This window comes from Bubalus kerabau, chromosome 15 (genome assembly GCF_029407905.1).
Source record: "Bubalus kerabau isolate K-KA32 ecotype Philippines breed swamp buffalo chromosome 15, PCC_UOA_SB_1v2, whole genome shotgun sequence".
Classification (NCBI taxonomy): Eukaryota; Metazoa; Chordata; class Mammalia; order Artiodactyla; family Bovidae; genus Bubalus; species Bubalus kerabau.
Genome location: NC_073638.1, coordinates 40,449,321 through 40,473,972, shown reverse-complemented (window position 1 = coordinate 40,473,972; position 24,652 = coordinate 40,449,321). Strand labels below are relative to the sequence as shown.

Sequence of the window (24,652 nt, the reverse complement as noted above, 5' to 3'; positions counted from 1 at the left end):
GCTCTGATTTGGCCTTTGCAGCCTTCAGCCTTTTCCAGCCAGAGCTTGGGCTCCAATCAAGAGGGCATTAAGGAAGGTGGAAATCAGAACAAAGTCAAGTCCATGGCAAGTCAGCTGCTGGCCAAGTTCGAGGAGAGCTCAAGGAACCCCTCAATCCTGAGGCAGGTGAGTCCTGTCAAACATCCACTGACCTTGCCTTCCTGGTGACCAGAACCTGCTGAGAAGCCAGCAAATGTCAGGCAAGTGCTGGATTTCAGGTATGCCAGCCAGTCCTGGCTCAAAAGGAGACTTGAGCTTCTTCTTGATCTGGAGTCAGACTTTCCTAAAAGCGGCCGGAAAGCAAGTATTTTAGACTTTAGGGTCAATGTGATCTCTCTTGCAATGACTCAACTCTGCTGTAATGGCAGAGTCACTGTGAAGGCAGCCATGAACAGTATGTAAACAAATACATGTGGCGGTGTGCCAATAAAACTTTATTTACAAACACAGGCAGCAGGCCGGATTTGGCCCGAGGACTGTAGTTTGCTGATGCCTGTTCTGCAATGGAGATAAAATCCTTTCCCTGATTTTGTTTTGCTTTGCAACCATGGCTGGGTTTGCAGTCATCTTTGAGACGGTACAGCTGGAGGAATCTTTAGAGATGCTGACTGTCTGAGGGTCTAAGGCCATGGTGAAAACCCCGTCCAAACCAGGGGAAAAACTGAACCACAGGTCTTAGCTCCATGTGGGCCTACAGGAATGGAGACCAACCTCCTGAGTGTACCCTGGTGCTCCTCTCTCCTTGTTCCCTTGGGTCAGGCTGGCAGGGCTGTTTGTCTGACCAGGGTCTGTGTAAGGCTGAAGACAGTGAGATGCTGTGGGTCAGGCTGCAGACCCAACTCTCTTATCTCAGACTCTGACTTGGAGCGTGCACTTGTGTGGTTTCATTTGCTCCCCTGAATTTCTTTGGGACACCACTGACACATTACAAAAGCTTGGGACAAGGGGTTCAGTTTCTCTTTGGAGAATATCCGTCACAAGACAGAATTAGGCCCCTCTCAGGAGAAGGACTAACTCTTGGTTAATTTGGTTCAGAGGCAATCATAAACATCTTTCTAGTCTTGATGTAGATCATGCCCCTTCTGGAAAAAATGACCTTCCCCAGGAAGCCAGGTTTTATTGTAAGGAGCTTTCTGAGATTTGTAACTGTCTGAATTGTTTGCTCAACTGGCCCGTCTGGAGGCTTGACCCCTTGCGGTCCCCAGGTATTGATGAGGGCTCTCTTTCTTCAGAAGGACTGTAGCATCCCTGTCATCTAATGGGCAGCAGGGACTTTGGGACTAGCCACCCTGGCCTGGCACGGGCTCTGGCAGTGCCTGCTCAGTGCCCCGGTCCGAGCCAAAAACACTGGCTCCTGGGGATACACACATTGTCTAGAGAAGGGGACCACGAGACTTGCTGTTAACAGGGACAGAGGGCTGGGGTTCATGTTTCCAGCTGGGCACAGCTTGCCAGAGCTCAGCCCTGGGCTTGCTCAGCATCTGCAAACTCTGTCTCCCTGCCTCTTCTCCTCTCCTCCCTCCAAGTGTCTCAGTCTGACTCACCTTTTCCTTCCTATTTCCTGTGGCTGCTTTTTTTCGGACTCACCTTCCTCCTCGCAGGAGCACCGTGTCTCAGGGATAGGTAAGCCTATACTGCGCTCTTCCTCTGACCCTCCTGTTAACTCTCGCTGTCCCAAGCCGGAGGAGCCCACGCCCAGCCCATCACCACCTCTGAAAAGGCAGGTAGGGCTCCTTCCAGTGGACGCTGTCTTGGTGAAGTCAGAGGGGACTTTGATCCAGAGGGGTGGGGTCCATGGCTCTCTCTGCACCCCACATAGGGCTGAGTGTAGATTCTCTGGGAAGGCAGATACAACTTGAGGTTACCACCCTTATAGGTAAGGATAACCAAGGATGCAGCATCTTAAATACGTGCCAGTTGGTGATATCGGCTGACCAGCTACCATGCTCTCGGTGCTTTATTTGTTTAGGAAAAAACAGACCACACCACATGCGGTATTTTCTGTAGTGCCCCTGGGATACTCAGCTTATTTGCAGATCTCTTGAGTAGACTGATTTCTAAATCGATGGGGAAAAGTGGCAGTGATGATGGAATGGGCTCAGGTGGCCAGTTAGCCAGATGCCAACAAAGACTGGGATGTGGTAAGGACCTCCCCAGGTCCCCCAAGGACCTGCCCAGTGGGCAGGGAGGCAGCCAGGAGCCATGGGCTCAGGCTTTTTTCCAGTTAACATCTCTGGGTTTGGAATTAGAATCACTATTATTGACACAGCACTCAAAACTACTAGGCAGCATTAGGAATTTTGTGTTGCTTCCAGGGGTGGGGGTGGTGGACGTCAAAGGAGGTCTCTGTGGATATAGTGCAGTGATTTTATGTCCCTATGTATAAGAATCATCTAGAGAGCTTTATTTAAAAATGTCAATCTCTGGTACGCACCCCCAAACCAATTACACCTGACTCTCTGGGGGTTGAGCCCAGACTTCGAGAACCAGGACAGTACAGGTTCTGATTCGGGGGATCTGGAGTGTTGTGATGACACCCCAGATGGTGTTGTTAGGGAGGCTGTCAGGTGGTTCTGATGCCGGTGGTGAGAAGTCAACACTCAAGGTTAGTTTGGAATCTCACTCAAGGTGGCACGTGGCATGCCCTTGCCCCTGATCCTGGTGGGGACTCCTCCAGTGAGTGGTGGGAGGGGTCCATGAGAGGGCCTTCCTCGGGAAGGAAGCTTGATTTTCCGTCTCCCCCAGTTCCCCTCCGTGGTTGTGACTGGACACGTGCTCCGAGAGCTAAAGCAAGTGTCTGCTGGTGGCGAGTGTCCAGCCAGGCCCTGGAGAGCCCGAGCCAAGTCTGACCTGCAACTGGGCGGGCCAGAAAACCTCGCCAGCCTGCCTCCCACCTGCCCGGGAGCGCTGGCCCTCTCTGGGGTGCTGCGGCGGCTGCAGCAAGTGGAGGAAAAGGTTCTCCAGGTGAAAGCCTCGCTCTTCGCCCTGCCTCTGTCCTGGCCGTGTCTTTGCCCTGCCTGTGCCCTGCCCATGTCTTTGCCCTGCCTCTGCCCTGCTTGTATCTGGGATGCCTTCCTTTTCTCCCACTCCTCCTGCCCAGGGTGGGTTCCTCCTCTGACTGCTTTTCCCCATCTCTCATCCTGCCTGCCGTGTGTACTGAGCGCAGCAAGCCCACCTGGCTGCCTCTCCGCCTCTCTCCCAGAGGGAACCCTCACCATCTCTGTCACTTTCTCTTTTTTCTTTCTCCTTTCTCGCCTTGGCTGCAGAAAAGGGCCCAGAACTTGGCCAACAGGGAATTTCACAAAAAGAACATTAAGGAGAAGGCGGCTCACCTTGCCTCCATGTTTGGACACGGGGATTTCCCACAGGTAAATGCAGGGCTTTCAGAGCCCCTGGGAACCCAGGTGTTGGACCTCTGGGGAGATGACATGAATTGGTCTCTGGAGCTTCATTTTTTCCTTCCTCCACCCTTGACAGTCTGTAAAGCTATTTACTTTTCAAGTCACCGAAGGCTTTGGACTGGCATCTAAAAAAGCTCCAAATGAGGAGACTCAAAATAAGTAGATAAATCATGACAAAGGGAAAACCAAGGCAGAAAAGCGGGCTCAGGTCACAGGAAAATAGAAGCATGTGTACTGTAAAATCTTAGCTTCTGAGTAGGCTGAGCTTCCTAGGGGTCAACACGAAGAGAGAAAGCTGGTCCATTGCAGGAATCACAGCACAGTGCCTTTAAAGTGAAAGCAAACCAGTTGCTCGTGATGTTTGGCAGTGCAGTGGAGAAATACCAACATAGCCCTGATCTGGAAGACCCTGAATGTCAAGGTCAAGCACATGCCGTAACCTGCTCTGCTTTCCCAAAAGGCAGCACCAGCCGGACAGAATGGCCCTGCCTTAGAATGGGAAGCACAGCCCAGTCCAGGCACTTATTTAGAAACCTGCTGTAAAGGAGATGCATGCTTGCAAGGAGATGACAGAGTTGAGGGTGAGGACCCATGGTGCGTGAGTGTAAGGTGCTTGCAGCAAGCCTGGTCTCTAGAACACACCCCCTCTGCTGCTTTCACCCGGCCTCCTCCAGACCTGTGTTCTCTGCTGCTTGGCAGAGTCATAGACATAGGAAGGATACTCTGCCTTTCGTTCATTTTCAGGGTTCCATGTGACCACAGAGGTCCCTGCTGGGGCATGTGCCCCAGAGCCTCCTAGCGTTGCCTTTCCTAAATTTGAAGCTGCTGCTTTATCCCAAGCTCCAGAGTGAGGCCTTCAGGAGTTCGTGTCTATGTTCGTGTCAGGAATAGGATGGCTGTGCTCTAGCTATTTTGTGATGAGGGAGCCGAAATAGCTGCAACAGAGTGCATTGTAACCAGGAACTAGACCGTCCTGCTGGGCTCCAAAGACACAGGTTACATATTGGTCCTGAGACATGAGCCTGGATGTCCTTTCCCCTCCTTGGATGTGTAGACTAGGGGGCTGTGTCATCGAGGCAGGCACCACTGTGCATTTCCCTATGGATAATCAGAGTTTCCTCTGTTTCTATTCTGTGCAGAATAAACTCCTCTCTAAAAGCCTGTCTCATACTCATCCTCCGTCTTCTCCCTCCTGCCTTCCATCTCCTGATTCAGCTGCTACTTCCTCTCCATCAACTGTTGACTCTGTTTCTCCTGCCAGAAAGGTAGTTATCCCAAACAATTGGCTTCCCCTACTCCTTGCATGTTCTTAGATATTCTCCTGCTCCGCTCAGCCTGCTCAGACAACCATCTGAAGCTTGGCTTGGCTGGGATGAAAATTTATAAGGTCCTTTACAACAATCCTGAGTTTGGTTTTGGTTTTGTGTTGGAGCAAGAAACTAAACGGAACAGACAGCACACAAAACCTTATCAAATGGTGCTTACCTGTCTAGCAAGCACTTTCTGAGCACCCACTGTATGCTAACCATCATGCCAGACGCTGAGAAAACGAGGAGGAGGGAGGTACAGTTCTCTTACTACGGTGTAGATGACAAACAGCATATCAGCATAGAAATGTATCACATTTTACCACAGGATATTGCCAATATTTGGCTATTTTTTACCTAACAAGACAGTCTCACATGGTGAACCTCAGACAATACTATTGATGAATTATGTGAGAGGTTTAAAAGGAAGATTCTAGGAACCCAGAACGGTGAAGCCTAGGAAGGCTTCACAGAGGAGGTAATATGGGAGCCAAGTGTTGAAGATTATATGGAGGGATTTTGCTAGAAAGAAGTGTAGGGGAAGGGCATTTTCAAAAGGATCTGGCATGTGGTAAGGAAGGCAGATAGGACTTGCATGAATGGAAAGACCATTCTGGTGCAACTTGATTTCGGGATAAAAGTATTTATAGGCGTGCGGACAGTAAAAGTGAAGGTCAGTCCGCTTTCTCTGTGTTAAAGGGATTCATCCCGTCCTCTGAGAAAGGGCCACTGCAGGGTCTGCTCTGACTTCTAGAGAATGGCACAGGCAGTGGTGCAGAGGGTGGAGCTGTGGGAGCCCATGACGGTTGAGTAGATAACGTTATTAAGTTTGGGTTCCAGAGCACTTGTCATGTTTTTCACTTGTCTGCCTGGTGCCTCATATGCCAAGAACACCACCAGGCTGGGGTGGGAGAGGGGCAGCCTCTGGAGAAGCTCAGCCCCTGTAATGGGTGCGTCTAAAAATGGAGTGAAGTGCACTTGTTCAGCTATCACTCATGACAGTAAGTTGGAGCCTCTTTCTGGAGGACTGAGCTCCCCTGAGCACCTCTGTTCTGTCTGCCCCCACTAGGGCTCATCTCCATGTGTGGTGCTGAGTGTGCCCATGGCAGAGTCACCGCTCATTTGTTTCCAGTCTGTTAGACTGAAGCACAAACCAGAAATCCACCGGGGTGTTCCCTGGGCTGTTGCATCAGTGGGAAGTTAGGAGCTGCCTCCTGGGAGTCCCACCCCCACTGACCTCCGTCACTATGGGGAGAGGAGTGCAGGCAGGGTCTCCAAGGAAAAAGCAAGGAACCTTAGCAGTCCCACCCACTCCATGGTCCCCAGTGTAGGTACGAAGCCTCCCTGGAGGGGAAGCTGGGAGTGATGTGGGGAAACAGAAACACTTCTCATCTTCAGCTCTACTAAACACAGCTGTGGCTGAGATGCTCAGCGACTTGTTCCAAGTCAGCTTTGGTCAGCAGTTTGACCTTAAATCTCCTGACCTTAAGGAGTCTCCATTTTCTCATCAACAAGAGAGTGACTCTTGGCTCATGTGATAGTGACCTCTGTGGTTAGAGACTGGCATACTGGTCGTCACCATCACCAAGGCTTCTGAGTAGCCTTTGGGAGAAGAACTTTCCCTGGCGGGTACTTCCTGCTATGGAAAAGGTCACTGGTGCCCTGGCCAGGATGATGGGAGGGGCGAGGGCACCTAGGCACAGGCAGGCAATGACTGGTGCTCCTAGCTGGGCAGCTGGGCCCCCACTGTGCTTCTGTCTGGCCCAGACCCTTTCCTGCTAGCCCTGAGCTTGCCCTTTCTTTTGTCCTTAGGGAAGGCCTGGCTTGGTCACTGTCCTCTCAGATTTGAGAGCAGAGGTAGAACAAGAAAAGTGACCACACTTCCAAAGTTCCCTGACTTGGTTTCCAGTAGGTATTAGTTCTCTAGGTGATGGCAAGAGGCAGCCTGCCCAGGTACACGCAGGGCCACTGGGGTCTGGCAAAGACACTTCTTACCGTGAGAATACCCCATCATTCATTCATACCCCTGGGGCCTTCACGCATCTCCCCAGCAGATTCTGGGGCTGCTCTGATGCCCAGAGACTGTGTGTGGCTCAATTTGGGGGAGCCAGAGAAAGGAAAACGCTCTTGGAAACTGGTGCTTGGTTCTTGGCAACCTCCTGGCAGGCAGAGTGTTTCGGTTCCTGCCCTAGAGCCCTACCCCTTAATTCTGAGGATCCAGGGATAATCATCTCCTCTTAGACCTAGTCAAACTTGTCACAAGGAACACTTGTTACAGGAATGCAAACTTGGGTCACCGAGTCCAAGAAATGTAGCCAGGGTTCTGCCTTCAGACTACACTTGCCTGACCTCTCGGTTGACATGTCGCCTTAAATTTCAGTGTGATGCAGCGAGGCTTTTGGCCTGAACAGTCACAAGATACCTTGAGGTCCCCTCATTTAGGGACCAAATTCTTACCAGGGTCTTATCTTTTAAGTTATTTTTTTAAGACTGTGAGCCATGGGATCATGCCCAGTCTGATCATTCATACCATCAAACCAGTCCTCCTGCAGCACCGTTAGCCCCCATCAACCCTTAGTTAACTTCTTTCTTCAATGCAGGAGGCTGCTACCTTTTACATGGCTGCTAGCCACTTACCAAGGCTGGTGAGCTCTTGCAAGATCAAGATGGCAGCAATATTTACACGGCTGAGCCAGAGGGAGGGCCTGGGGGCTGGGGACTGTAGTTTAGTCCTCCTGAGTCAGAAGAGCAATGTGCATTGCAAAAGGAGCTTTCTCTACCCCAGGGGGTTGTTTGTTTTAAAACTGGATTTGCAGGGTTTACTCTAGAGATTTGCATATTAGAGAGAAGCTGGGTGAGTCTTAGCTGGGCGATCTGCCAGTGTTTCATCTGATAACAAGGGTAGAGTTCAAGGCTGGCTCCAACCTCATTGTTCTCTCTGTTCTGGGGATAGAGCTAGGCAGTCCTTTGGAAGTAACCTGTGTACATCCCAGCCTGGGAGATTTTAATTTGCAGGGAGGCAGGTGTTGTGAGCAGGATGAGGCTTGGAGTCACCTGTGGGTTCAGCTCCCAGATGACTTGCTTACTCGCAGTGTGGCTTTGGATGAATTAGTAGACCTCTCAGCACCTGAGTTTCCTAATCTTCAGAATGGGGTGGCAGCAGCTACTCCTGAAGGTGATTGGAATAATGCAAAGACTTAGCACATATCCAGTCTCTCAAATATCCAGTAACTGTGCTATTTCCCCAGTGGAGAAGAATTCTGGGCGAAAGCTCACTTACCTAAAATACATGTTGATTCCTCTCTTTCTAAAGGCAAAGAAGTCACCTTCAGGTTCCCATTTCCAACCCAGCCACTTAAGAACATTGCGGCCTCAGGTGAGTTAGAACCTCCCTGAACCTCAGTGGCCCCATCTGCGAAGGGGGATTATCAGACCCACCTCGCGAGGCTGTGAGGGTTCAGTGCAGCTCAGCGCCTGGCACCAGGGGACACTGGTGCCCACTTGGAGGTCACAGCCCCTAAGGCCTGCCTGCATCTCAACTCTGAAGGTATCATTTCCGGAGCCCCTCAAATAAGGCAGTTTCAATCCTTGCCCTGAGTATATGGCTGAGGCCTCAGGCACACCAGTCTGTCGGCTCATTTTCCTCATCCAGGGACTCCTCAGGGAAGAGTATATTCCTATTTGCCCAGGAGACTTCCCTTGGCCCTATATGTCGAAACCTCCCCTTCCCTCAAGCTTTCAGCTCCGAGGCCCTGGAAACTCTATTCTCTAGCCCTGCCTGACCCATGTGGGTTTCCTGATCCTCACGGCAGTTCAGGTGGAGAAGTACAGCCTGGGCACCTGGTATTCTTGGCTGAGTTCCAGGCCCAAGGGGGATATTACCGTTGTCTGGACACAAACAGACCCAAGCGCCTGCTTCCTCCTTCCTTCAGAGCATCTGTCATGTGCCAGGAGTGTAGAGATGAGAAAGATAGGGTTATGACATCAGGGAGTGCAAACCAGAGTGGAGATGACCCATCTCCCAGCTCGGAGCAGGGTAAGAAACGTTCCAACATCCAGACAGGGACATGCTTGGTGGTGGTGCTTGTGACGACCATTACCGTCATCATGTTTGAATCTCAGTTGACTCGAGAAGAAGAGGGAGAAGCCAGTGCATTCATCTGGCTGGGCTGTATTAGTCTTACTCATGCAGAGGAGGGAACACAGCAACTGCAAGTTCCTTTGTGTGAAGGCCACCCAGGAGAGGAGAAGAGAAGTTCCAGAACAGGGAAAATTAAAGCTGCATCAGTGGCGGTGCTTTGGACTCATTAACCATCTGCCAGGCAATTCTTGGGAACCCAGCACCCTGTGAGGTGCACCCCAGACTCTCTGATGACTCTTTCACAGCCCTTTGAGGATGGCAGTGGTCTCCCCATTTTATAGATGAGGAAGCTGAGGCTCACAGAAGGGAAATGATGTATGTGACGTTAACCTAATGTAAAGTTAGATGATGGCCCACCTGAATTGTCCAACCATTCCAGCTTGTTCTAATTAATTAGCTGGAAAAACCTAGAATTTCCAAGAGGAAAAAAAATACCCCAAATAGTATTTTGGTTTTTCTTTTTAAATCTCTAATCCATGGTGGCCTGATTCTTCTGGATACAGTGAAAATGAATTACTAGAAATATGATCACACACTTGGATGTGTGGCTATGTTGAACTGCTCTATAAGTGTCTAATGCTCTCACTTACTGTGTTCCTTGGATCACAGATCAGTTCCTGTTAGTGAAAAATATCCCAGTTCTTAAAAAATTACAGAAATATTGAAAGATACATAAAGGGTGCAAAAGCAGTCCCATGGCCCTCCAAAATTACCATTTCTTAAAAAACCAGTGACTGTGACATGTTCGTTTCTGACTAGGTCATCTGATTGCCCAGCTTTGGATTTGGAAAATGTATTCCCAGCCAAATTGTAAGCTTGCCTCTTGACCAGCTCCCCAGGAGCCTAAGTGCTTCTGCCTTTCAGTGCGGTAATTTCGTCGTTGAGAACCTCTGGCTTCTGGTTCTTACTCTGAGGTCAAACCATAATGAGTTTTCTGGAGGTTTCTCCATGAGTGGAGTTTCTTTTCTTCCTCAGGATGCTCAGGACCCATTCATTTCCAGATTGGTTAGAACAGTGCTACTTAAAGTGTGTTCCATCGGCAGGAACTAGTCTGTGATCCAAGGAGCACAGCAAATAAGAGGAAGCATTAGACACACGTAGAGCAGTTCAACATAGCTACACATCCAAGTGTGTGATCTTATTTCTAGTAATTCATTTTCATTGTATCCGGAAATATCAAGCCACCATGGATTAGAGATTTGAAAAGAAAAACCAAAACCTAGTCATTCGCCGCTGACCATCTGAGGAGTAGTGAGTTAGCATGAGTCCAGGTGGTCAGGTCTGCACTGTCTTGGAGCCAGGAAGACATCGTACCGTCAGGAAATGGGAGATAACCTGAGACTCCCGGGCAGCGTTCTCCTTCACGCTGGTCTTTGGGGAGGCCTCCTGTCATCCCTGAGACAAGTTCTCCATCACCTGGCCTCCGGTGTCCTTCCAGCAAGTCCTGGCTACCTCTTGTTCTCGGTGTTCCTGGCATGGTTTCCATGATACACTTGGGAAGGGCATATAGGATCACCAATGTTGCTTTCCTTGAGGGTGCCTTCATTTCATTATTCCTAGGAAAACGGCTGTCATAGGTGGGCATGTGGATGCAACTGGGAGAAAGGAGTCTTTTATGACTAAGGGCCCACAGTGAAAGGAACAACAGGGCTTGATCTTCATCCTGGATCCCTTGTGCTGATAGAACAACCGAGCAGGCCCACGACTGCACAGACATGTTTTGGCAGCACCCCCAGCCACCCCAGGGCCCTCTGCTTGCTTCTATAATTATTCCTAAGTCAGGATTGCATGGAAGCTCAGCAGCGCAAAGTGCTTATTAGCTAAGCAGTTAATAAGGTCTCATTAGGGACTTGTATTTAAAGCCCCAGAAAGTAGAGTCTCACTCTCTGCTCACTCAGGGGAGGCAGTGATTGTGCGTGGGCATCTGGCATCACACGGTGCCTTCCTGGGAGAGCGCCTCAGAGCCAGTTCACACATGGGGTCAGGAGAGACAGTCACGCAAGGGGAGTATGGGCAGAGGTAAATCTGACCTCTTCTGTCTTTATTTTGCTGTAAACCCAGGAAGTACTTGGTATTCTCAGCTCCTATCCGAGGAGGCCTGTGTTGGAGGCCCCAGCAGGGGGTGGAACATCAGGCAAATAATGGCTTATTGTCCAGAGCCACTGCACCTGAACCTCTCAGGAGCAGGAGCCAAGTTTCTTGGCATTTGTGAAATCTTGAAAATGGCAGCGTGTATGCTCAGAAGCAGAATCCTAATCTCTTCCAGACGGGGCCAGTTTTGAGAGTGGGGAGGTTAAGCGGCCTGGCAGCTGCTGCGACTAAGAATGAGCGAGCTTTGTGAAGTCTGAGGGGGTCCCATCTGTCTGGGATCAGACATCCCAGAAGGCCCCCGGCCACATCTTCCGTAGTTCCCCAGAGAGCCCCACACATGGTCTGGCATGACTGATCCAAGTAGCTGCTGGTGTTAGGGCTTCCTTAATGAGAAGCGGGCAGACATCCGCTGGGTCATGTCTTTCGCCCCAGCCTGCTTGGCAGCCCTTCCCTCTTCATCCTCTTTTTGCACCTGTGAGTTTGTTGGTGCCCAATGAGTTGGCCTCAGGTTCTGAGGGTGGGCCCTGCTTCCAGGAGGCAGGACCTGTGGGCACCTGCTGCCATTTGCTTTGTTGCCCCTGAACTTCTGCTGTATTTTTGGGGCTTTCACCGTGAATTCAGTGTGGCCTTCCAAGAGCGGTATTGGGTTTAGATTGAGGGCCTTCCTTTGTTCCCACTCAAGTCACTGTTACTTGCCGTGAAGATGGCTATCAACCTGTGAGTGAGGGCCAGCAGCCTACATTGCTGCAGTCTGTGGCCACATCTCCCAGAAGCTGGATTCAGAGGCTGGGGAGCATCTGGAGCCTCCCTCCCTCCAAGGCCTTAGGATCAGGAACCGTGTTTACAGATACAGCCTCATATCATGCATGTTTGCCTCCCTGCAGAGGAGATAGCAATATTCCCGGGCTGGCCTTTCAAAGCTGGTGGGGAAAGAATAAGCTGGGATTTGCCTGGGGGTGTACATGTGATTGTACCACGTCTGTGTGGATTGTCAGCTCTCACCCCTTCCCCAGCTCCATGACACACCAGTAGGGATCCAAGCATTCATGGGTAGGCACGGACCATCATGCCTTCGGGAGCACAGGTGCCGCAACCCATCAGGCTGTGGTCTCTGGGACCAATGTGGAACTGACTTGCCTGGCACCAGCTCTGGGGCCCTGGGCACTGCCACCTGGAGCTCCCTGCACCTGCCCAGTGGGGACCACCATCCATTCCCATTTCGGCCACTCTTTATTGGCAAGGTAGTCTGCGTCCTGACCTGATAGAACTGAGGTCAGGCATAGCCACAGCTCCCTAGGGGACACAGGGGCTGCAAGGGAGGCTGGGGCTGCCAAATTCAGAGGGAGGAGGGAGGGAGGAGTCAAGTTCATCTTGGCCCAGCCCTGCTAAGTGCCAGGCATTCACACACATGCTCTCTCATTCTTGCCACAGCTCTACGAGGTAGGCACCATTTATTCCCATTTCACTAAATGAGGACACTGAGCTCAGAAGTTGAGGGCTTTGTGTCCTATCTTAGAACCATTAGTGGTAGAGCTCGGTCCTAACCCTTCTGATCTGGGGAAATGGGGAACAGGTCTCCCCATGTGGCCAGTCCAGGCCCTCTAGAGAGGGGAGTCTTGGGAAGGTCAGCTTCAGTGCAGCTGGCTTGTTTTCTTAGTGTGAAGGTCCCCCAGCTGGGGCTCAGAAGACCTTAGCAGAGTCCTGGATCTTGCACTGATTTCTAAGTGGCCTTGGATAGATCCCTAAGGTCTCTAGGATTCATTCTCCCTATCTGTGAACTGAGCAAGCTGAGCTCCTGAAGACCGCATGTAGTTGTGAGCCACCCTGCTGATCTCTCTCTCCTCCATCTGCAGAGTGCCTGCTGCCGGCCGCAGGCTAGTGAGGCCTCTCCTGGGACGCTGGGTGCTGTTTGCATGTGCGTGTGGAGCCCTCTCCCACCTCCAGCTCGTTCGTGTTTTCCTTCTTGGTGCTAATGGCCTCTCCCTTTGTCTCTGTCTCCTTTATCTCTGCTCTTGGGTAGCTGACAGTAGGGAAAGTATCCAGCGGAATAGGGGCTGCAGCTGAAGTTCTGGTCAATCTGTACTTGAATGATCACAGACCTAAGACTCAGGCCACCTCTCCAGACCTGGTAAGGATGCACACCCTTCCGCCTTCACCCACAGACACCGGCTCTGGCCTCCCAGGGAGGGTGCCTGGGTTGCCGAGAGGATGGCCTGGCCCCCTTCTCATGGGACAAGGGGCTGAGAACAGGCCAGGTCAGAGCAGAGGTTAGTGGGGGGGCTGTGTTTCCTTGTAGACGAACCTCAGTCGGCCCCCTTGTGGGTCATTTCAGAAAGCAGAGCATCTTCCCTGCTAGCTGGGGCTCTGGAGAACTCAGGGAGAAGGTCAGGGGAGGCCATCTACAGAGATGGGCAGCCCTCACTACCAATGTTTAGCATCTAGTATAGATTGGATTAAGAAGTAATGGGGGAAACATCCCTTTCCTCTGAATTGCCTCCTTCTCTGGATGACTCTGCTCACTGTCACCACCACAGTTTGGGCTCTTTCGGTGTCCTTTTGGCACATTACCCTGGAATCACCCAGGGGTGCCCCTCCTGCCCTGGGCCTCGCCCTCCCCTTTTGCATTGAAGAAGTTGATTGGCAGCCTGATGCCCCTTTCCTGCAGTTCTCTTGAACAGTTTTCATGCCATGAGCCTTCCCTGCCTGACCTGTGTCACTGCAAGGGGACAAGGATGGCTAAGACATTCTTTCAGTGACCTCGCTCTAGACCCAGGCAACACTTAACCCCTGACTCAGATTCCTGGAGATGGCATCCCTGGGCAGGCATGTTTGTGAGGGACACCTGCTCTGTCAGACAAGGAACTGTCACTCCCACTATGAAACCAGAGTGTCCAGCAGTCTGCCTGGGAGTACAGTCAGTGCTGCCCTGGCAGGGCTGGGGTCTGCCTACCTTCCCACCCTCACTCTTTGCAGCGGTGCCCCCAGCGACAAAAGCAGCACATAGCCTGTGAGGCCCCACAAGGCAGGCTGGCATCTCTACATGCCCAGCCTTGCGTTTGAAGACGCGGTGTACACCCTAACACGCTGTTCTTCTCTTCCGCTGCCCTGTGCCTGCCAGGAGTCCGTTCGGAAGACGTTTCCCCTGAACGTGGGTGGCAGCGACACCTGTTACTTCTGCAAGAAGCGCGTGTACGTCATGGAGCGGCTGAGCGCGGAGGGCCATTTCTTCCACCGCGAGTGTTTCCGCTGCAGCGTCTGCGCCACCACCTTGCGCCTGGCCGCCTACGCCTTCGATGTTGACGAAGGTAACCCCCAGGGGCCAGGGCAGCACTTGTCTCTGGCCTGGGCTTCTGACTCTCGAGGCTCTGGGACAGCCTGCACTTCCCAGGGAGTATTGGTGTCATCAGAAAAGCAGTTCAGGGAGCAGGGATCCCCTGCTAAGGGGAGAGGCTGCCTGTGGTGGGCAGGGGTCCTGAGGAAAGGGGAGCTGTGAGCATGGGGGCTGCACATGCGTAGGGAGCACCTACCAGGCCCCACGTGCTTTATGGACATTTTCTCACTCAGTCTCACCACCTTCAGTTGCCCCTGTGTGGTCAAGAAAATCAAACCTGGTAACTTATGTCACATGCTTGGCACCACACCTGACATGTGATAGGGGTTCAATTTGTTGTTATTCGGTTGCTCAGTCACGTCCAACTCTCTGCGACCCCATGGACTGCAGCACACCAGGTCTCCCTGTCCTTCACCATCTCCCAGAGCTTGCTCAAACTCATGTCCATTGAGTTAGTGATGCCATCCAACCATCTCATCCTCTGCGGCCTCCTTCTCCTCCTGCCCTCCATCTTTCCCAGCATCAGGGTCTTTCCCAATGAAAAGCAGGGAGGGGTCCATAAATGATGTCATATTCATGTTATTATGAATGAAGCATGTATTGTAGGAATGACCATAACTGTAACATGCCCTCTGCTGAGTGGCCTACCGGAGTCATCACTGAAGGAGTCACTTTCATTGGAATGAGTGATTAATTTCTAACCTTCAGCACTTGATGTTTGTGCTATCATATAATGACAAAGCCTGTGATTCCATACCCTAAAACTAACTGCCTGGGCTTACATCCAGAGTATGCCACTTCCAGCATATGGCTTATGTATGCCACATACAAATAACCTCTTACCTGACCTCTGGGTCCCTCAGTTTCCTTATTTATAAAATGAGGATAACAGTACTTTGCTCATAAGGTGATCACTGATTTACCTCAGGGGAAGGATTTAAGATAGTGCCTGGTATATTGAGTCCTACTCAAGACTTCGCTATTGTATCATTATTCCCATCGCTGTTATCACTGCGGTAACAGGGGAGCAAAGCAGGGTTTTCTGGAAGGCACCCAGTATCCTGGGCAGTGGCCTGTGGCCCAGTGTGTGGCTCACTGGGTTTTTCTGCAACCATCTGTTCAGTGCTGTTCCCACCCCCAGGGGTCCCAGAAGCAAGAGGAACTGCAAACAGAGTTGCTATTCCAGGCTGTCCATTTTGCTGCCTGGCAACTGGCCTTGGGAAGACACTTGGCCTCAGGGATTATCTGAGGGTTTCTGCCCCATTCCTGGGAGCATTCCCCCCGTCCCCCACCACCGTTGCTGCGGCTGGTGGCCTCCTCTCAGCGCCTCTTCTTTAAGGCAGGTGACGGAAGCCGTTTCCCATGTTTGCGCCTTCCTGGGCTTGTTTCCCTTAGTGGTGTTTCTCTGACCTAGATGGTGGCAAGCACTTGGCTCAGGCTCTGCTGTGGCTCTGGTTTACAGGAGAAAACCCTCTGAGTGTCTGTGTGTTTCTTTTTACAGGCAAGTTTTTCTGCAAGCCTCATTTCATTCACTGTAAGACCAACAGCCAGCAACGGAAGAGACGGGCAGAGTTGAAGCAACAAAAAGAGGTAAGTTTTATCTTGAAAGTGGTGGTGAAATGGGAAAGTTCCCTGGTAGGAGGAGGTTGTCAAGAGTTCCTGCAGGTTAGGCCAATGTTTCTAGCTTTGGGGGCTTGAGACTCAGGTGAAGAGGGCTCTGCTCCCTGGCAGGAAGGTCCCTGTGTCTCAGTCCATTCAGCTGGCCTCTGGGATGTGAGCTGTTCCAGAGGTTAGCTCCCAGAGCAATGACTGCTGCTTCTCATGAGAAGCCCAGAAGAGCTTTCCTATGTGGCAAGGATGGGGCTAAATGCTTAGCCATGCAAAAGCCACGTAGCCCCCAGGGCCTGGGGCCCCAGTGGCCACAGAGCACTGTAAGCAGGGATGCCTGGTATAGGGCCAACCCTCTGTGGTTTCCAAGTCCTTTCCCCAGGCTCTTGATGTCAACAACGTGACTGGCCTGTTTAATTTGCAAGTGGGTTGTGATAGCACCTTCCCTACCCCGACCCGTGGTAGCTCTTAGCCAGCATCTTCTTTACGGCTTGATTAATCACCCATCTCCAGCAAGACCAACAACTTCAGCTTTTTTCTGATTTCACAAGTAATATGGGCTTCCCAGGTGGCTTAAGTGGTAAAGAATCCGCCTGTCAATGCAGGAGACACAGGTTCAATCCCTGGGTTGGAAAGATCCCTTGGAGGAGGAAATGGTAACCCACTCCTGTATTCTTGCCTGGAATATCCCATAGACAGAGAAGCTAGGCAGGCTACAGTCCATGGGGTCACAAAGAGTTGTATACAGCTGAGCAACTGAGCGGACACAGGCACACACACACACAGTAGAAGAATGGCTAAGTAACTGAAAGTCTATAAAGAAGGAAAGTGAAATAACCCACCATCACTCTATCCTGAGAAAATCATAATTAACATTTTGGAACATTTCTTTGTAGACTTTTTCCTATATGAAAAAGTTGACCCTTGAACAGTGTGGGAGTTAGAGCCTTTGACTGTCTGCAGGTTTGAAAATTCATGTATAATTTATAGCCAATCTTTCATATTGATGGTTCCTCCATATCCATAGATTCAACCATCCATGGATTAGGTAGAGGTGTAGTATTCATTATTGAAAAATCTGCATTCAAGTGGACCCATGCGGTTCAAACCCACATTGTTCAAGGGTCAGCTGTATGTTTTCACCCAGCTGGAATCCTACCTTGCAGTTTCATAGCCTTCTTTTTTCACTAACAGTATAACAGTTTCCCATTAAGAATTCTTTTGGAGCCTAATCTTTGATACCTGTAAAAGATGACTGATAATTTATTTGCATCCTATATTGTTGGACATTACTATTTTTGCCTTATAAACATTTTACAGGGAATGTCTTTGTGCCTGTATCTTTATCCATATTTCAAATTGTTACTTAGGATCAATCATGAGAATGAGATTGCTGAGTCAAAGGGCATGTATGTTTTGAAGGCTCCAGAGGAAACTGATTCCTGTGATCAGTTCCCACCCCCACCCCAGGAAAGTTACACCTGTGTTCAGCCCCCTTCAGCAGTGCACAGGGGGTGCTGAGATTTTGGGGAGGGGATTCTGGTTGCAAATTGTAGGGTCTGCCAAGTCCTCTCTTTATTGAGTCTGGAGGAGCCCTCTCTGAGCATTATGGACTGAATGCCCTCACCTTGATCTCTTTCTCAGGAGGAGGGGATGTGGAAAGAGCAAGAAGCCGTTCGGCGAGACCCTCCCGCGGAAAGTTCTTGCGCCGCCGCTGCCATCGCCACGCCGGAAGGCAGCCCCCCAGGTATCCCCAATTCCTTCTTTAGGAAGGCGCTAAGCTGGCCCCTCAGGCTGCCGTGGGGCCTGCTTCACCTTCCCCGGAGGCTGCTTAACTGGATTCAGGGACTCCTGCGCGCCACCAGCCTACATATCAGGGACAATGCTTACAACTACTGCTACACCTACGAGCTCCTGAGCCTCGGGCTGCCCCTGCTCTGGGTGTTCTCCGAGGTCCTGGCTTCCATGTACCGGGAGTCGGAGGAGTCCCTCCAGAGCATCCGCGACTGGCTGCTCAGATGCGTCCCGGCCAAGCTGCACTGAAGCCCAGCCCCACAGTACCGTAACATTTCCCGCGTAGATGGCGGCGTGTTCGGCCAGCTCAGGCGCTGGCCAGGGAGCCCCACGCCCTTGAACCAGTTAGCGCAAAGCCAAAGAATTTCCCGTCGGCCACCTGCACCTAGCCTGGTCACGGTGAACATCTGCTTCAGGCCACCATGACATGAAGGATGTTTTTTTAAATAGCTTTGTACTTTTATACCAAAGCGAGCCATACTTCTAGGTTTACATTTCAATTTTCAACGTTTAATAAGCCAAGAGAAAGCATTTTTTTTTTTCTATGAGTGTCAGTTTTTTTAAACACGGGTTTGAGGTTTATAACTGGTATTACAAAAACCCCTTCCACGTTGTGGTCTTGAAATAGCCGCTCCCTGTAACGTGAATACTTTGGAGCGAGCGTGCGATCTCCTGACAGTGCCTTCTGATTTTGTGCCTGGATACCACTTGTCAACACAGGACAATTGTTTGCAACATGAAAGCATAGTAATTTATTTAGAAGGAAAAAAACAAAACTGAAAGGACGAAAGAGAATTAAATACAGAAGGATATGGCAACATGTAGTCGCCTGTTACCTGTCCTCCGGGGGAGAAGGACTATTTTGCTCCCTTGTTCTGATGTAAAATAGTAGCTTCAAGATTCCCCTGACTCCAGTACCAAATTGCAGCCAAATTATGTAGAACCACAGGATTTCAAGTGAATTGCTACAGACATACGTTTTCCCTTCCCACTAATGAGCATGGCAGCCAAAGCCCATTGTCCCCTGGCCACTCAGAACTCCATCCAACTGATGCAATCCTGAAGAGGAGTCGTGTCAGCTGGTGGCCTTTCAAGCCCTCCTTTTGAGGTCCCCAATCCAGGTTGCAGTCTGAGCCAAGGCCATTCAGGGTCCATAACAGTCAGGCTGAGGGAGGAAACTGCCCTCTCATGCCATGTCCTTTGGGACTGAGGGTATTTGTTAGCACCTGACAGTATTATTTCTGGAAAGCATGACCTCCCCCGTGAGCATGGCTTGCAGGCATTCTGGCTTCTTAGCCAATCGGCTGCCATGCATATTTGGTCAAACGGTCAGAAACCATCGATTATTGAATTGTCCCAACTGAGGAATGCATCTGATCCAGGGGGAAGCTCCCGTGTCTTGACTAGCAGAGGAGGCTGGGAGTGGAGGCTGTTATTGACTTATGCATAAGAAATATACCTTATTAAGGGCAAAATGGGCCTTGGGCCCACCTACATTCTTCATTCTTGGCATCTGGAGAAGGCCTCAGTCTTCCCAGCTCCACTCTGCCTGGACATGCACGGCTGCTGGGTCTGGCTGAACAGTGGAGATGGCTGATAGAGAAAGACCTTCCTCCGAGTTCAGTGTTTCTAGAGTTGCTGGGCCCTGACTGTTACACTAGAAAGATCCTCTAGATTAAGAAAGGATGGAGTCTGGTGGGTTAGGAGCCAGAACTCTTAAGGGCTTTGAGATGCCAAGTTCTCCAGGGTGGGAAGAAGCAGGGAGGCATTTCTATAATATAAACACTTCCCTGAGTCCTTGGGTAAATCAGGGGCATGACTGCGGCCAAGTTCGTGGGAACTGGCACCTCTGTCTTTGTTGGAACTGTTCTCATCCTATGCCTTGCATTGTGTTTTTCCAAATTTTTGCTGATATTTTAGTGTTCTCTGGTGGGAGGAGCCCTTGATTCATTTCATGTTTGATTCTGAAAGTCATGATGTAAACACATCACAGCTGTGTCCTTGTTATTCCCGTCAGCTCAGGGCAGAATGAGATGCTTTGTGGGATGCTCCATGAAGCTAGAGTTAGGATCTCTGAGAATGTCACTTATGGCTATAAGGAGACTGGTTTGAATTACTCTGGTGAGACAGGGCGTGCCTGTCAGAAGCCTGAGATGTTTGTTCTGAGACGTTGAACCTTCCTGGTGGGGCAGCACCAAAACACAAAAGTAAGTCCTGGGAGCAGGATGTTTCTAAACCTTAACGTATTTAAGAACAAATGTGGGATACTAGAGTAAAATTGGGGCGGAGAGGATGTGGGGGGCAGTGGAGACACGGGATTATTTCCAATTGCACGGATCCACCCTTGCAGATAAGTCACTGCTCACTTCCAGAAAGGTTCATCTGTCTTAAGCAAGCCATAACTTGTTTGGGGGAGTTGCTCTTTTTTTTTAATGGTTGCCTCGTTGTCAACTCCTGTACCTTTTCGTATTGTCCATCAATTTCCTTGTTCCCCCAACTAAATTCTCTCTTCTGTCTCTCTCTCTCCAAACCTTACACTGTGGCCATCAGTTCATTTCAGCCTTCCAGTGCTGCACCCACTTCTTGGCTGACACACTTCTGCTCTGAGGTGACTGGTTTTCTTGCCAATTTTCAGAGAGTGGTACTAACCCCTGACCTGCTTTCTGCGCCCCGTCTCCCCCACTGCCCCCGCCGTGGCCTTGGTTGTGCTAACTGCGAGCGTCTTGCCTACTAATGGACTCATTCATTCGGTGGCATGGTTGGTTAACAATGTGGGGTGGTGTTCAGCTCGAAAGCGTTTCTGATTCCATCCCTCTGAGCCGGCTGCCCCATCCACTCCAGGTGCATGGCCCACCTCCTCTCTATACTCCACGGCCTGCATGCATGCTTTTCTGGTTGCACTTACAAAGCCACTTACCTTCCTTGGAGGATTAACCTGGAATATGAGACTGTGCCATAGAGAGGGCCCTTCACCTTTGAAAAGAACTCTTTCATCTCTCAGCCTCTGAAAAAGCATATGCATACAAGCATCTTCTTCAGTTGCTTTCTAATATAAAGATTATCAATGTTATCAATCCACACCATAGGTGACTCTTTTTGGAAGGATTTTTAAAAAAAAAAATATTTCTCCCAGGCTTCATCACAAGCTTGGACCAGACTCTCTATTTTAAACACACGATCACAATTTTTCTAGTGAAGCTTTCCTCCCCTGCAGCCTATACTTTCCCTCCCAGGGTTTTGCTTTGACTCTTCTGGTCTCTCTCGGCTCATAAAGCCCCAGAGGATACAGAAGCTTCAGCTAGAGCAGTCATCGTCACAGGCCAAGGGTGCCTTGGAGAGCAGCCCCCTTTCAATGCCCCCAAGCTCTGCTCAGAACACATCCCCCTGCTGACTCTGCCTGGAGCAGCAGGACACTCACATTGCTTTTAAAGAGAAACACCACACCTGGTCCGGTGGGGCTGTTGAAGGCAGGCCTCGCAGTCCCGGGCTGCAGGTGATGGTGTCCTGCATGCGGCCCAGAGCCATGCTGACCTCTCTGCACAGCCCTGCATGCTGCATTTTGCTCCCTTGTTGGTGCAGATCCCAGCCAGGACGAAGTCACCGTTCTTGTCTTATCTTCTCTTGCAGAGTCTCTCCCCTTTATAGAATGTCAACCAAAGAGTGCCCTCCTCCCCCCAGCCTCCTCCTTAGCTAGCCTCCCCCACCTTGTCACCATGCATGTTTGTGACCTTTGGTAGTCCTTACAGTGCCACGTGGAACCCTGTATTTTGCACACAGCGAAAAATGTTTAGCTTTATTTATGGTATTTGATGCTGTACATGGAAATAAATATGGTTCTTTATAAAGCTCATTGTTTCCTCTCTTCTTTGCCATGGAAGCTGCTCAAACCTCAAACACAGGGGTTGGTTGAAGGGGTTGGCCTTTCCTGAACTGGCGGGCCTTGCCCTTGTGGTGACATGGAGCTCTCTGGGGCTGTGCTGGGCACTCTCGGAGGAAATATTACCTGGGGGTAATATTTGGAAAATATCACCCATGCTCTGCAGCCAGGCTTTGGGGGGCTCTTCCTTGAAAACTCACAGTCCTTTTGTGCTCTAGGTGCTGGGCATTGCTGGCTGAGGGTCAGGGTGCCCTCAGCTATAAGGAACAGACTGTACTGACAACTGCTTGCACCCATTTCCTGCACACATCCAAGCCACGGACCTGTCAGAGAACTTTACTTAGGGACCTTACTCTAACTTAGGTTCCCGTGCGACAGAGGTTGCTCTTGAAAGTTTTGTGCTGGCCCAGCTGAGTGATGGGTATAAGGTAAGAGGAAGGACTGGACATTGGTTTCAGGATGGCCGTGCGCATGGCAGGTGTGTTTATCCAGGGAGGAGAGTCATTTGGGCTGCTAAGAGACCCACTTTGCCCTCAAAGGCTCAGGTCACTCAGTTTCTTAGGCTGCAAGGCTCTGCCCACAGGGCCATTCTGAGGATGTTTCCATGGCAGGCTCTGGCTCAGTTCCACTTGTCTTTAAGGGAAGGATTTGAAGTTTCATTCAACTAGTCTGGACAGTGTCAAAGAAATCTGGTCCCTCGCCTCCCTAGGGTGCATGCCTTTCTTGGCCAGGCTGGATGTGCTGGACTTCTGACACTGGCATGTAAACTCATCTATGAACTTCATGAGGGCATTTGTGTCTCTAAAGGGGCACTTCCGAGGCCCTGGGCCTCTGAGCCCAGTTGCTGGTGCCTGGAGCTGCCTGGCATCATGACCAAGTGTTGTTACTCTTACCCAGGTGAGATACTCTTTCTGTTCCCTAAAAGGAAGGCTGTTAGGGACTGAAGTCAGGAGCTGGGTTGGACAAGTGACTTATTCTTTTATTCATTCATCTATTCACGTGTTCATTGAATGCCTAGGCGTATTCAGGACCTAAAGATGCAGCAGTGAGCTACATAGAACACCGCCCCTCCCTGCATCTTGGATTGTGCCTAGCTCAGTGTTGTTGTACTAGGCTTGATTTGTTTTGTTTAGTTGTGCATGCACTTATTTATTTGTACATGCACACATTGGTTTACTCAGCTAATATTTAGTGAGCATCTACTGTATGTTGAGAAAATAGCGGAGAATGAGACAGACAAAAGTCCTCATTCTCATGGAGCTTACAGTGTGGGTTTGATTTGAAGTTGGCTTAAAGCAACATTTTCTGAAGTGTGACCATAGAACACTAGCTTTGAGAGATGCTTTGTGAAGAAAGGGATCCATAGTCCCAGAGTTTGGGAAATGTTTTATACTTACCATGCTGATCCTCCCAAATCTTGGTGATCCACAAGACTCGTTAGCACATTCAAGTCTGAGGAGTCCTCCAGGAAGGAAACCTAATTAACTTTTTCTTTTTTTTTTTCTTTAGCCATGGACTTTATTGTTTGAATATTTGCAATTATTATTCTACACACAAATGTTCATTTCTTACAAAACTCTGTATTCCATATTGCTAGGTCACTTCACTCTTCATTTTATGTCACATTTCCATCAAGAACTATTTCCCCAAATCACCATCTGCCTGATTGTGTGTTGTTGCTGTTCAGTTGCTAAGTTGTGTACGACTCTGCGATGCCAGACACTAGTCCACCAGGCTCATCTGTCCATGAGATTTTCCAGGCAACAATACTGGAGTGGGTTGCCATTTCCTTCTCCCTAATTAACTTTTTCAACTGGGTTTTCCTATACCTCTTTGAAGTGAGTTTTTTGTTTTGCATATTACATTCGATGTAAGTGTTTATAAAATATTCTTTACCCAGAAACACTGGATGAAAGAAATTAAAAATGTAAATAATAGAATTAAGTATTGGTCAGATAATGGAGTGGTGACTTTCTAAACTTTAAAATCTCTGATGGAAGAAATCTCAGAGGGAAAACATGGCACAGATCTGACTTATAAACATTTTTTAAAACTTAATGTGTAAAAAGTAAAAAAATAGTCGATAGGCAGGCAGACCAGGGGAAAATCTGAATTTGATGTGATAACAAAGATGTTCATTGCTGTGGCATTTAGAAAGTTCCTGCAAAGCAATGGTCTCAGGCACCTTGCCCATGTAGGTAGTATTTGTTGATTGAAGACCCAGTGATAAACGGGCAAAGACAATGCATGAATAGTTCACAGTCAAGCAAATTTTAGAACACTGAAACAGCAAGCATTTCCAAAAATGTTCTAACCTGGCTTTCAAAGGAATGTAAATTAATTATGCTGTACCCACTAAATAAGTAAAGGAATAGTGAATAGATTGTAAGGAAAAAATGCAGACTTAATCACTAGTATTAAGTGAAAAGTTAAATGGGGACAATCTTTTCTGGAAAGCAATATGGTAACAATTATTAAGACCCCAAAAAAAAGGGATTCTGACCTCTGGGCCCAGCAATCCCATCCCAGGAACTGATCCTAAAGAAATAATCTGGCCAGAGAAAGCAAGTCCCTACAACCTGAATACGGAGTAGGGTAAGTGGGTCAAGTGAAGTGGGTGAGCGTGGGCTGCTCTCCTCTATTTCTGTGAACTCATTTGCTTTCAGGGATTTTCCTTTAATCCCTTAAATAAGTAAAAGAAGCAACTGGTACTTTCACTGCCCAAGGCCAGTGTTTCCAAGGAGTCGAAGAGTTCCTGTGTGGTACCTCATTAGCTCTTTACCTCCTTGGGTTGATACTGAAGCTAGAGGCGCCCTAGAGCAGGATCTTCAACTATTAAGCATCTTCACCTGTCCAAGGCTCAGGCTAGAAATCTGGTGCTGCTCACAGGAAAGGCCTTGGCATAGAGGAAGGCCTTGGACTTGGCTGAAGGCCCAGCTCGGACCCCAATACTTTGTACTGACTCAGAGGCACTGGGCAAGTCCCTTCTGTGAATGGAGCTAGTGATGCCTCTGGCGGAGGGTTTTGTGAAGGTGGAGTCGGTGAGCGTGCCCAGCAAGGGCT

The 24,652-nt window shown here is 49.8% G+C and overlaps 1 protein-coding gene across 6 annotated transcripts in view; it reads left to right on the top strand.

Annotated features, from left to right (window-relative positions):
- Positions 1–24,652, top strand: part of MICAL2 (microtubule associated monooxygenase, calponin and LIM domain containing 2) — a 244,115-nt gene that overhangs the window by 133,436 nt on the left and 86,027 nt on the right. The window contains exons 17-27 of one of the 6 annotated variants that reach the window (XM_055548614.1): positions 22–165; positions 1,641–1,763; positions 2,785–3,003; positions 3,306–3,407; positions 4,580–4,705; positions 8,061–8,123; positions 13,000–13,107; positions 14,098–14,284; positions 15,812–15,900; positions 17,563–17,665; positions 20,263–21,560. In XM_055548614.1, the coding sequence (XP_055404589.1) occupies positions 22–165; positions 1,641–1,763; positions 2,785–3,003; positions 3,306–3,407; positions 4,580–4,705; positions 8,061–8,123; positions 13,000–13,107; positions 14,098–14,284; positions 15,812–15,900; positions 17,563–17,665; positions 20,263–20,303 (1,305 nt within the window). In that variant the 3' untranslated portion in view covers positions 20,304–21,560. Of the gene's footprint in view, positions 1–21; positions 166–1,640; positions 1,764–2,784; positions 3,004–3,305; positions 3,408–4,579; positions 4,706–8,060; positions 8,124–12,999; positions 13,108–14,097; positions 14,285–15,811; positions 15,901–17,562; positions 21,561–24,652 lie in introns of those variants that run through there. The other 5 variants (XM_055548613.1, XM_055548615.1, XM_055548618.1 and 2 more) reach the window with 5 other exon arrangements.